Source organism: Oryza brachyantha, chromosome 4, assembly GCF_000231095.2.
Source record: "Oryza brachyantha chromosome 4, ObraRS2, whole genome shotgun sequence".
Classification (NCBI taxonomy): Eukaryota; Viridiplantae; Streptophyta; class Magnoliopsida; order Poales; family Poaceae; genus Oryza; species Oryza brachyantha.
The window spans coordinates 18,404,435-18,418,135 of NC_023166.2; the positions used below are offsets into that span (position 1 = coordinate 18,404,435).

General features: G+C 39.3%; 1 protein-coding gene across 2 annotated transcripts; it reads left to right on the forward strand.

The window, feature by feature from the left end:
• The first annotated feature begins 265 nt into the window (after window positions 1-265).
• LOC102702279 (myosin heavy chain, non-muscle-like) lies at window positions 266-8,875 on the forward strand. Of its 2 annotated transcripts, none has more exons than XM_006652756.3 (9): window positions 266-450; window positions 1,417-1,525; window positions 2,096-6,523; window positions 6,655-6,879; window positions 6,961-7,119; window positions 7,267-7,425; window positions 7,706-7,864; window positions 8,024-8,170; window positions 8,261-8,875. In XM_006652756.3, exons 2-9 carry the CDS (start codon window positions 1,448-1,450, stop codon window positions 8,477-8,479), a joined length of 5,574 nt encoding a protein of 1,857 aa, XP_006652819.1. In that variant the 5' UTR covers window positions 266-450; window positions 1,417-1,447; the 3' UTR covers window positions 8,480-8,875. The 2 variants fall into 2 exon arrangements, with proteins under 2 accessions (XP_006652819.1, XP_006652820.1); XM_006652757.3 differs by having other exon boundaries at window positions 1,424-1,525.
• The last annotated feature ends 4,826 nt before the right edge of the window (window positions 8,876-13,701 follow it).

The window sequence follows — 13,701 nt, forward strand, 5'->3', positions numbered from 1 at the left end:
ATTAAATTTCCTACGAAACCGCCTCAGACCCCGCCCCCAACATACTGCAGGCTGTCATGCGGAGGGGGCAATAGCGTAATTTTCCTCACCCACTCTAACCCACTGACAGGTAGGCCCCACCGTCCGCGGACCCCACACGGCAGTGACTTACAACGTGGGCCCGCCCTCATGACTCGGCCAACTCAGCAGCACGTATACGCAGCGCTACCTATAAACCCCCGCGCGAAAGAAAAAAAATTCGTCAAAACCCCCCGACGAAATAGAAAAGATTCTCTCTTTCTCTCTCTCTCTCCCCCTCCTCTCTGCCTCGATCGATTTCTCGGGGTGTTCTCTTCTGGCTTCCGTTCTTGATCGTTGCTGGTCGCTTCGAGGGCTTGGAGCCCATCGGGATTCAGGAAGGAGAGATACAGAAGCAGAAGCGAGCAGGATCGTTCCAAGGCTGGGTGGCTGGTGAGTAATCTGTTTGTATCATTTTTTTTTATCTTTTAAGATTTTTCAGTTCTTGTTGTGAGCTCGATTTCGTCCATGGTCAGCATCATCGATGAGCGAGCGGGGTAGTGGTTATTTTTTGATACGGGATGGTTACTGTTTCTGGCTGCTATTTCGATCTGCATAGTGGCCGAGTTCGTCGGTCTGAATCGTTCTACCGGGGGTGGTAGTTCGAGAGATTGTTGTACTGTTCAAGTTGCTTTTTTTGTTTGTTTGTGAGTTTGTTTTGTTGCTTTTGCTTCTTTCCAGTTGTTTTGTTTTCTGCTGGTTCGGCCTTATCGATCGGCTCTTGGATTTCTGGTATGAGCTTATGGCCTTGCCGTTGATGGATTTGTTCTTGTGAACTCGATCAGATCGTTCCTTTTCTTTTTTTTATGGCTTTTTGAGTGCTGCAGCTGGCATGTCTCTGCTCGGGGTGGGCAGCGATCGTGGAAAAAGTTGGTGAGCTCGTACCGTCGTTTTTTGTCTCTGGCTTTTATTTTGGTTGGTTGCTGGGTTTGGTACTAGCTTCAGGCTTATTCTTGAAAAGGTCAGTGAGCTCGGATCAGAGGTCCTCAATTTCGATCGATCATTTGCTGATTGATCAGATCTTGTCCTAGTTCATGTCCTGTGAGTGTAAAGATGCGATCTTTTCCCTGATCGCTTTGTGTGAACTGTGTAGTTGGTAGGCTTTGGTGGAGGAAGAGATCATGGAGTAATTCTTAATACCATTCTGTTTTACTTTATCAGGAGAATTGGACTCCAGCTGTTAGCTTTTTATTATTATCGGGTCCTTCATCATCCAGTCTGTACACGCATTCATTTGTTTTCTATTAAATCTTGTTCAACTTTTTTGATCAATCTTGCCTGGGTTGATAGGATTCAATCTGTAGGTTGAACATTAGCTTGGTGCATGTATTGATGATGCGCTTATAGTTCTTGCTTTAGTTTGCAGAGAGCGTAGCCTCCAAAGATAAAGATGGAAGTCGAACAGGCTGCAGAAGTAGGAGAGGCGATTGCTCCGAAGTTGCCTGATAAGGCAACCGACAAGGCGCAGGTAAGATCATATACCAAGTGACAAGCATACTTTGAGAAATAAGCATAGTTGTGACTTGTGAATTGTACATGATTTTCTTAGGATGTTTAATTTTATGTCCTTTGCAATAGCCTGTTCATCATGGAGTATTTAGTTTAGTTGTCCTGGTTCCAACACTATCACACCAGTAGCATTCTCTTCAGGTACAGTAAAGCACAGTTTCTGAAATTCTTTATGGGTGACTAAATAGAATGTTTTTGTTTGATCATTTTTCGGTTCATTAAACTGGCCTGTGGTCTGTGAAAACCTGGAGTTGCAATGCAAGATTGTGATTGGGGCTATAAGTAACATTAATCTCTTCATTATTATATGTTGAACATTGCAATGCAGTTCCTGCAACTGGTTAATCACTTCAGTTTAAGGTCTTAATTTCCATCCATTACATTGGGCAAGGTTCTAGATGGATGGACAGTAGAGATTACAAAGTAACCAAAACCAAATTTGGTGATTTTTCTTTGAGTGAAAACTTGCTTATCATTAGGTTTGAAATTCCAAAGAGATCATTGAATTCTCATAGTACCGCTGTTACAGGTACATGATGGTGACAAGGAAAATCTAGTGAATGGTAATTCAAATCTGCCAGTGAAGGAAACACACAATGATGATGATGATGGCACAGGATCAGATGGTTTTGAGCTGATAGATGTGAAAGAGAACTTTGATTCTGCAAAAGTGGTGGAAGAAGAAAGGGCTAGTCCCATAGAGCAAGGAAATGCTACAGCACTTGAAGAACAAACGCTCGCAGGGGAATCTGCGATGCTGAAACAAGAAGCTAAACGATTGGAAGAACTAACGAGGCGCATTGAAGAGCTTGAATTTGAAAAGGGGAAATTGGTAAAGGGCATGGAAGAAGCAGAAAACAATCAGAACCTGCATTACAGTTCTTTACAAGAAGCACAGAGGTCTTTAGCTGATAAAGATAAGGAGCTGGCTGATGCAACTCAGTCACTGAAGGAGATGGGATCTGAGCTTGAGAGCTCCAAAAAGAGGATTCAAGAAATTGAAACTGAATTAGCTGCGTCCGCTGACAAGCTCCACAAACTTGAAGAGCTGAAGGATGAAAGAAGCTTGCATGCCGCGCAGGAGGCGAAGAGGGCCTCGGAGCTTGATAAGACGCTTGAAATGGCACAGTTGAACATCAAAGAGATGGAAACTCAGATCAGTTCTCTTCAAGAAGAGATAAAGGGGCATCAAGATAAGGCCATTGATCATCAGCAAGTAGAGGAATCACTGAGAAGCACAATCTCAGAACTCAAGATGGTACAAGAGGCACTGGAGTTGTCAAAATCACAAGTGTCTGATTTGGAGCAGAAGCTTGCCTCTCAGGATGCTAACATCAGTAGTCTCACTGAAGAGTTGAGTCTCCATCTTTCATCTGAAGAATCTCTGAAGGAAAAAACTCTTAAATTAGAGAATGAACTTTCTTCTGCACAGGAAGAGCTGCAAGCAAAGATTCTGAATTTGCAGGAAATGGAGGTCAAACTCGAAGAGCAGGCGAAGGAAAAACAGACAAGGGAAACTACACTGGAGAAGCAACAGGAACAGATACTCAACCTGCAGGCTGAGCTTGATGAATCGAAGGGTGGAAATGAAACTCTCCAAGGGACTATAGCTGATCTTAATTCAAAACTTGCAGAGACAGACTCTCTTCTGCGTCAAGCTGAAGATGAGCATTCTAAAGCACAGCTGCTCCTCTCAGAAGCCTTGTCACATAAAGATGAACTGGAGGTAAATCTGAAATCTATCAATGAGCAGCATGACGAGTCCAAAGCTTCTGCAGAAAATGCAAACCAGAAGATTCTCGAGCTTGAAGCACAACTACAGACACTTCATGCTGGTGAAGAGGCTTTGAAGTTACAGCTAGAAGAGTCTGAGGCCAGGGTTGAAGCTGCTGAGAAAAAGAGTTCAGGTCTTGAGCAACTGCTCAGTGAGTCCGAGAATAAATTAGTTGCTTCCAATGGAGAATTGAAGTTGATGGAAGAGCGCCTTCAACAAGAGGCTGCTTCATCAGCAGAAAAAGAAAAGCAACTTGAAGAAGCAGCGAATGGTGCGGAGGCATACAAAGAAAAGATCAATGAGTTGCAATCATCTCTGGATTCCACGCTATCTAAAAATCATTTGCTTGAACAAGAAGTCAAGGACCTGTCCAACAAGTTTTCAGAGCATCAAGAACAAGTCCATTCAGTTCACCAAAGAAGTCTTGAACTGGAGAGTTTGCTTCATACATCTAAGTCTGATGCTGAAGTTGCACACTCCCGAACACAGGATCTTGAAAATGAGCTGAACACTACAAATGCAAAGTTCAAGGAGGTTGAAGCAGAGCTAGAACATTACAGAAGCAAGGTTTCTCAGCTTTCCGATGAACTAGAAGCATACCAGACAAAAGCAGCTAGTCTTGAAGCTGTTATGGAAACTGCAAGTGGAAAGGAGAAAGAGCTTATGGAATCTTTGGGTCAAATTACTGAAGAAAAGAAGAAACTTGAACTACTAATAGTGGAGTATGAAGAAAAAACAGAAGAACACTTAAAGGAAAAACAGTCTTTGGAAGAGAGGTTGCAGAGCCAAGAATCGAAGGTGCTGGATTTAGAAGAATCCTTGGTGAAATTGGGAGAAGAAAAGGAAAGTCACGAGAACACCATTGCTGATCTTAACCTGCAACTATCCAATAAGAATGACATGTACATCCAATTGGAGTCCCAGTTAAGTCAGGCTGGGGATGATCATAGCAAAACAAGATCACTTCTATCTGAAGCACACATGCACAAAGAGGAACTGGAGTTAAATTTGAAGTCTCTTAATGACCTGCACGCTGAATCCAAAACAGCTGCAGAGTCTGCATTACAGAGAATTGCAGAGCTTGAAGCTCATGTTCAGGAATTAAGTGCTGCGGAAGAAAATTTGAAGTCGCAACTTACTGAATTTGAGTCAAAATTGGCATCTGCTGAGAAGAAGAGCATGGATCTTGAGCAAGAGCTTAAAGATGCTACAGAGGAATGCAACCGTTCCCGTTTGAAAGTTGATGAACTTTCTGGGGAGCTTGAAGATTACAAAGAGAAAAGAACTGATCTCGAGGCTTCATTGCTCGAAGCAAAACAAAAGGAGGCTGAGTTGTCAGATAAGTTGGATCAAGCTAATGAAGAAAAGGAGAAAATTGAAGAGCTGTCCAAGAAAGCTACCATAAAACATTTGGAAGCAGAGAATCAGGTCCAGACCTTGCAAGGTGAACTACAATCTGCCCGCCATAAATTGGAAGAGGTGGAGTCTGATCTTGAGGCCCTGGGTGTTAGAGAAAGCTCAGTACTTGACAAGCTTAAATCTGCCGAGGAGCAGCTTGAGCACAAAGGAAAGGCACTAGAGCATGCCACTTCCAAGAAAATTGATCTGGAAGCATTGTATAAGTCCTTGCTTGAAGATACAGAGATGAAGCTTCAGCAAGCAGGGGAGAACTTGACCCAGAAGGAGACAGAGTGCCAGCAGTTGTCTGAAAATTTGAAGGCAGCCGAGGAACAAGCAGCATCTTATCAAGCAAAAGCAACTGCAGCTGCAGAAGAGGTGGAATCCATGAAGGTGGAGCTTGAAGCCTTTGAAAATGAGATCTCTACTCTTGAGACCACCATTGAAGAACTTAAGACCAAGGCCTCCAATGCCGAGTCAAGGGCTCAACAGGCTTTAGCTGAGAGTGCAATGATGAGTGAGACAAACCAGGCCCTAAAAGAGGACCTTGGTGCTAAGTTGGCCATGCTTCGTGAACTGCAGGAACAGTTTGATTCTACTCATGCTGAAAAGGAAGAAGTTGTCACGAAGCTATCTGCGCATGAAAGAACAATAGAACATTTGACTGAGGTGCATAGTAGAGGCCTAGAACTCCACGCTACAGCTGAATCAAGGAATTCAGAACTTGAAGCTCAAATGCATGAAGCTCTTGAGACAATAGAAAAGAAAGACTCGGAAGTGAAAGACTTGAATGAGAGGCTGGCAGCTCTTGAGTCTGAGATTGAAAGTTTAACGCACGTAAATGAAGCCATGAAACAGGAAATCAATTCTAAGCTTGTCACGGTTGATGAGCTACAGGAGAAATTGAGTTCCATAAGTTCTGAGAAAGAAGAAGTTGCTGAGAAAGTGGCTGTTCATGAAAAAACAATAGAACATTTGAAAGAAGAGAACTCTAGGGGCTTGGAGCTCCAGTCTTCTGCTGAATCAAGAACTGCAGAAATTGAGAGTGAACTGCGTGAAGTTCTTGAAACAGTAGCGCAGAAAGAAGCTGAAGTCACAGACTTGAAGGAAAAGCTAGTTTCACTTGAAACTGAGAATGAAAATCTGGTTGATACAAATAAGGCCTTAAAAAGGGAAATAGATACTAAGGTGACCATGTTCGATGAGCTACAGGAACGGTTCAGCTCTATGCATGCTGAGAAGGAAGAAACTGCAGAGAAGCTTGCTGTCCATGAGAGAACAATTAGTCACCTGACAGAAGTGCACACGAGAAGCTTAGAACTTCACTCTGCAGCTGAATCAAAGAACGAAGAAATTGAAGGTAAACTCAATGAAGCCCTTGAGATTGTAGCACAGAAAGAAGCTGAAGTTAAAGACCTAAGCAAGAAGCTGGATGCTCTTGAAATTGAGTTGGGATATTATGAGGAGCAGGCAACTGAAGCTGCTGCCACTGAAGAGATGCATAAGGTTAAATTTGATGAAGCTGTGCAAAAAATAAAAAGCCTAGAAGAACAACTCGCACTAACAGAAAATAAGGTTGATCTTTTCCATACCGAGAAAGAAAATTTGGTTATTGCAAACAGTAGATTGAATGAGGAGCTGGAAGTACATCAGAACAAGCTGAATGAATTACAAGTAGCCCTTGCTGCAGTGGTAGCAGAAAAGGAGGGGTTGTCTGAAGAGATTCATTCATTGCGAAAAACACTAGATGGCATGATACAACGTAAAGAGGAACTGGAAAGCCAGGTGAGCAAGTTATTCTTTTCTTTTTGTATTGCTACTTATCTCCTGTAGCTTTATCTTTTTCCATATCATCAAACAGCAGTTCTATTGCCATTGCATAATTTGTAGCTTTAATAAAGTTATCTCTCTTTCAGGTATCTTCTACTGTCGAAGAGCATGAAGAACTGAAGAGTAAGTACAATGTTGCACTGGAGGAAAAGCAGTTGTTGAGTGAGAGGTATGATTCTGCAAAGAAAGAACTTGGTGAAGCAGTAGCCAGATTAGAGGAGCAAATGAATGTTGACAAGTCAGAAAAAGAATTGCACATCTCAAAATTGGAGAGACAGATTACATTGTCTGAACTCAAATACATGGAGGAGGTATATTCATTCATTTCCCTCTAGATTACTTGGATTTGAACTTTGAATGTTTTATCTGTATAATGAATTCAATCTTTGCAGATCCAAACCATGCAAGTGGAAACAACCGAAAAAGGTGATGCATTGACAGCCAAGATGCAGGAGCATGCAAACTTACTTCAAGAAAAAGATGTGTTGGAGCAAAAACTGCAGGAAGTTAAGAAGGAACTAAATGATGCTTACCGTACCATAGCAAATCAGGTGATCTCACTTTTCTAAATATATTTTAAAAAACCAATGTTTTTTTTCCTTATTGCTAAGCCACTCTGCTACATGTAAAAGGGATTACTTGAACATTCTGGCATTTATCTGAGCTTGTCTTGACATGAAAAGCCTTTGTTTTTGCAGGAAGAGCAAGTTTCAGTGAGGGAGATAAAGTGGGATGCATATAGGAAGTATTCAGAGGATCAACTTGAAGCTGAGCAGCAGCATGTTGCAGAGCTGGAAGTCCAAGTATCAGCTCTTAAACAACAGCTGCAAGAAGCTGAGATTCATTACAAGCACAAGGTGGGTTTATTATCTGAGTGCTATATATATACTAGTTCAGGTTTTGCATGTAACGCTTATCGGCTGTTCCTATCAAGGATTTATTGTGATATTCTGAGTCTATTGCTCTATTTCGCATTCAAATGCATCTGTCATGACCAAAAAATTGTTTGCCCAATTCTGAAAGAACTATAGTAGCAGAAGTAGTTGCCTCTTTAATCTACAGTCTTTCACATCAACTTTTAGTTCAATGTTTCGATATTTATGGTAGCCGTATAATAAGTAGTCGTTCCTTTTACAGGAAGAACAGGTTTCTCTAAGGGAAGTTCAATGGGAAGCAGATCAAGAACATTCAGTGAATGAGCTAAAAGCTCAGCGTAAATATGCTGCAGAACTAGAGAAACAAATCGGAGCTCTCACGCAACAGTTACAATTAGTGGAAACACAGTATAAGCAAAAGGTAAACTTTATCCTTGTTGGGCTAGCACAAGGGACTACCCTGTAATAGTCTCCATAGATTATCACTGGTACAAAAGCTGAAGACAAACTCATTCGATGCATGGTGTGATCTTGCAGTTGCAACTTTTTTCCTACTTATTGAATTCTCTTGGATTTCCAGGTTATAGAAGAGAGGGAGAAACTTGCTGTCGTTAACACAGAAGTCAACAAGTTGACACAAAAGCTTAGCAAGAGTGCTGAAATGGAGAAGAAGATAGAAGACCTTGAGCAGAAATTGCAGCTAGCTTATGCCAAATCTGAGGAACAGGCAAGAATTAAAACAAAATGTTATGGAATGCCTGAACCAACATTCCCTGAATATTACTGTAAAGTAATCAATCATACCTTCGTTTTGCAGGCAAAAGATTCTGTGGAATCAACATCCCGCGACTTCAGCTTTGACTCATCGACACTCCCAAACAAACAGCGTGACAGATCTCTGACACCTGAAACGACACATCCAAACACTACGCAGCAAGAACTGCGAGAACCTTCTGGCATCATGGCCTTCAAGTTCATCCTGGGAGTCGCCCTGTTGTCCGTGCTCATCGGTGTATTTCTTGGAAAGAGATACTAGTGCTGTTTTTGTGAATGACTGAATGTATACTAGTGCCCATGGGAAACCCCATTGTCAATGCTGCTTTCGGTGAACCCCAGTTGCCTTAGTTGAACTGTGCATATTCTGCAAAAGTTTGAAATATTTTGGTGGGCTTCACTGGAACAGATTTAATGACTTCCAGGGAGAAGTCAGAAATCTTCGAAGCTTTTTCTCTTGTTGAGTATTTGCTTTAGTTTTCTTTCTGGTTTAGGGGGCTAGGAATATGATTTTTGGTTCATTCCTACCCTTTTGCATGCAGAAGGCCATCTGCTGCATGCAATTGGTTTTGTTGTCAGTTTGTATTTACATCTCTCTGTAAAGAAAACGTCAGTTCAGGGACAAGAAATATGTCTATGAAAATTTGTTCATATTTCCAGTTAGTGTAAGTTGCATTGTCCTGTACAAACTCCAGTGTTTTTCCATTTGCATCTCCAGTCGGTAGGCCTAAAGTTACTTCCATTGTCTTATAAAATATAGTCTGAATTGCTGGTCAGAAAGAAGAGCCCTTATCCATCATCAGAAAGTATTCAGCACTAGGAAATAAGTGTACTGCACCATGAGGCAATGGATCTTTTTTCAGCTATAATTCTTGCACACAATGATCAACTGATATACTTCTGGATTTCATCCACTTTCACCTGGCAGTGCTACTTTCTTTAGGTGGTCATGTGATGCACTTTGCAGGTGCATGCATCATGCGTGAGTTTCATGCAGTAGCATTATAGATTTATAGGTAAGGGAACCATAATTCTGAATGAGATCAGAAGCTTCAATTTTCAACACATCTCCCCCTTTACCTAACAGTGTCACCTCTGGCAGATCGGGGGATGAACAGTCTGAAACTCTGAATGCCAAGATAGCACAACCAGGATGATGCGTGAGAACCTTTTTTTTTTTTTGGTACAGTCTATGTGCTAACAAAAAAGAATGATGCCACCTGATGTCATGATAGCATAATTTAGGATATTTTGGTTCAGATAATATGATAAGAAAGGGGAAATAGTCTCCATGGCAGGTGGGTTGGATGTTCATCGGACGGCTAGTATCAAATCTGGAAAGTTCTTTGCAATTGCCAGAACTAGATCAGACGGCCAACAATGCACCACACAGTTTATCAAAGCGTCCCATCGATCAATTCTTGATCTTTCAGTTGGCTTTTTTGTTCTTCTCTTTCTAGTAGCTAGTAGTAGAATTATTTGCTGAGGCCAGGTTTAGTTCCCAAAATTTTTTCAAAAACATCACATCGAATTTTTGGACACCTAAATAAAGCATTAAATATAGATGAATCAAAAAACTAATTACACAGTTATGGAAGAAATCTTAAGACGAATCTTTTGAGCCTAATTAACCTATGATTAGCCATAAGTGCTACAGTAACCAACATGTGCTAATGACGGATTAATTAGGCTCAAAAGATTCATCTCGCAGTTTATAGACTAGCCGTGAAATTTGTTTTTTCATTCGTGTCCGATAACCCCTTCCAACATCCGGTCAAATATTTAACGTGACACTTCTTCTAAAAATTTTCTCAATCTAAACACCACCTAAATCTACTTTTCCTGTTATTGCTGGCAGACTAGTGCCTCTCAATAGGATTCCAGACTTCCAGTGTTGCTGAGGTTTATGATGATAGTTAAAGACCCTACACTGCAAGGATACTGTTAATTAAGGAATGGCATCCACAGCATCAGGCTACAAATCCCCATGTCTGAAAGAAAAATCTTCAGAGACTCGGGTCACAGCCCATGTGACATGGTTACTGGTGCCTTAATAAAGATCATTAACTTTTTCTTCCTTATCCTGATGGGAACATTATGGGGGTCAAAACCACATGTTAAATTATTAATTTGCTCTGATTTGCAAGCAGTGTTTTGTCTGAGATTTCAGCCTTTGCATTGCAACGCATAGACCTGGCATCCTTCCAGGGATCAAATGAATGGCTATGCTAGTGACATCCATCATTTAGAAGGTATACTAATCACCATTCCTTTTGTTCATGGACACTATAAGTCCAAACAAATCCACCCGATTTGGGTAGGGGAATGAATTGACCCCAGTAGATGGCCTCAAGGAGCATATTAAACTACAACTTTCTGGGGCTGTTTAGTTCATACAAATTTTCACCCAAAAACATCACATCGAATTTTTTGATATCTAAATAGAGTATTAAACATAGATAATATGAAAAACTAATTGCACGGTTATGTGAGAAATCGTGAGACGAATCTTTTAAGCCTAGTTAGTACATGATTAGCCATAAGTGCTACAGTAACCCACATACACTAATAACAGATTAATTAGCCTCAAAAGATTCGTCTCGCGGTTTACAGGCCAGCCATGAAATTCGTTTTTTTATTCATGTCCAAAAACCCTTCCAACATCCGGTCAAACGTCGAATGTAACATCCAAAAATTTTCATTTCACCAACTAAACACCCCTCGGGTAGAAAACTAAGAATTTTCTACTAAATAAAGTACTCTTATATTCCACTAGACCATCACCTACATGCATGATGCTCCTTCACAAGATCCCAAAGTGAGCTTTTTAGGAGAGGAAAAAAAGGGAAAGGTGAAAAGATTGCAATGGCAAGGATAGATGCCATGTTAAAGCCTACCAATGAGGTAATAAAGCCATGGCATGCCACCCTATGTGAATTAGACTGGCAAATGGCATAGTATAGAGAAGAAACCTCCAAAATAAAAAAATTAAAGAAAGGCAGAAGCCTCCAAAACACCTAGCTTGCATTCAGGATCAGATGATTGAGGATGTGATGAAGAAAATGCTGTGAGTGGAAATTAGAAGGGGCCATTATTCTGATGATTGACCATTGATGAGTGAAAAATGTATTTTAGCATACACATGACAGAGTTGTGATACCCTACAGATCTCTTCTAATTAATAGTAGGAAAATAATACTCAGACCATGCATATTGTGCTAGGGTACTCAAACTAATAGAATATTCATATATTTTAATGTGCAGTTGAAATATTGTCCACTCTATATAAGTTTCAAAATAAATGATAAAATTCAGCCCTTTTTTCCAAAGGAAAAATAGCTATTTTTTCCAATGTGATTGGAATCTTCCAAATATATACTTTTCTGTATAGTTATAACTCACTACCAATCATGACCTCCTAAAGCTCAACATGTAAATATGTACATCATGATCCATTAGCGATTATTATAGGCTCATAGAAGCATATGCCGCAACATGTATGTTACTAGCAATTATTACAAGGTCATGGAATCATGTCATATTATCTTTATTTATTAACTTCGTATTTGTATTCTCTTGTTTGTCTCCACAAGGATTTTAATTTTTAAGCAATTATTATATTAAAATTGGGTAAACTGGGGGGGGGGGATTGGGTTAAAAAAAATAAAGAGCATTCTAGGCTGCGTAAGGTTTGTATAGGTATTTGTAATATAGACTAAAAATAAACTTTTTGAAAAAAAACGGAGAAAGTGCAGTGTACCGTTCAATATGCACAAAGCAATTTTTTTTCCTACAGTATTCAACCTGCATTCGTCTGCACGGCAAATTAAAGCACAGAATATCACCTGGTTTTCTTTTTTTTTTTTCCCATACAGATCAAAGAGTCAAAAGTTGTGCGTGATGGTTTGATTTAGTAGGGTCTAACATTATTCAGAAATACCGTATTTTCGTAGGATGGTGATAAACTTGGCTTATAGAGACTACCAACATTAATTAGAGCAAGTTCAATAGTACAGTTAATTACTGACTTTAATTTATTTGTAATCAATCTAATAGTCAATTTATACCTTAGTTATTTATAGAACGACACTATTCCACCTATCATATAGATATTGTTATTGTATCTTAAAGTCCGTGTTATAGCTGACTATAGCTATTGTTCTTTTATCTTCTCTTATCTTCTTAAAATATGTTTATATCTAGCTCAAGCTATCGTACCTGCTATTACCTGTACTCTAGTGGTATGTTACACAGTAAAAGAGATGCCGACGTACAACATACGTACAGAACAACAGATTACTAGCCGCGAGGCCGGGCCCCTACGCTACGCCAGCTACAGCGAGCCGTATACCAAAGTACAGTTCCTCGCCGGAGACAGCCACGTCCGGCGGCGGCGGCTCGATCGCCGAGGCAGCGAAGGCAAACACAAGCGATACTGATCTGGGATACATCTTTTCACTTATATTTATTCCTTATATTTATGATCGTAAATCAAAATTTAAATTTTTAACATTAAATTTAAAGTTGGTTTTGAGATTTTTTTTCTAATTGTAGTTTATTTTATAGCATTGGCTTTAGATCTATATAAATACATATATAAAAATTTTATCCATAAATTATTTTTCGTTTGCAAAGAAGTCGTTTCGTTTATTCCTCCAATAACACAAAAGCTGAGGAACTTTATTTATTTCAACCACTTATAATCCAAAATTTAAATTTTAGAACTTAATTTTAAAGTAGAATTTTTCCGCTATGTTTTATTTTACATCGTTTGTTTTCAGATCATTGTTAACATCTATATAAAAATTACACATAAATTATCTTTAGTTTATAAGTAAATTATGTTGATTTTCTTTCAAAAGGCCAGATAGACTCTATTAGTCTCGTGTTATCGCTTCTGTTAGATAAAATTTAAATTTTTAACCTTAAATTAAATTTAAAGTTAATTTTAGAGTTTTTAATCGGACTTTATTTTTTAATCTTTTTAAAAATAATTAATACTATGTATAAAAGTTTTATTCATAAATTATTTTTTTATAAATATACCGTCTTCATTAAAAAACCAAAAGACGAGGATATACACAGGCTGTGTTCAGCAACCACTAGACTACTGAGACCACGGTCGGAAAACCATATAAGTAACTCATATTTCTTGTTTTTCTATCCACGCTCCCTAAACTGATAAATGGTATATATTTTATAAAAATAGTATATATAAAAGTTATTTTAGAAAATTTAGATTAATCTATTTTCTATTTTTTATACTTAATAATTAATTAATTATATCTGTTTCCTATGTCGGATAAGCAATGGCCTGCCGAACTTAGCGTAAGGTCGCGTATATCTCCCCCTCCAGGTAATGTTGTATTTTTTTGCTTTATAACTACTAATTAATTAATCGTTCAGTACTACGTTTTCCGTTGGATAACTGAACACGACTTAACTCATATTCTCTTTTTTTCATACACATACTTATCAAACTGC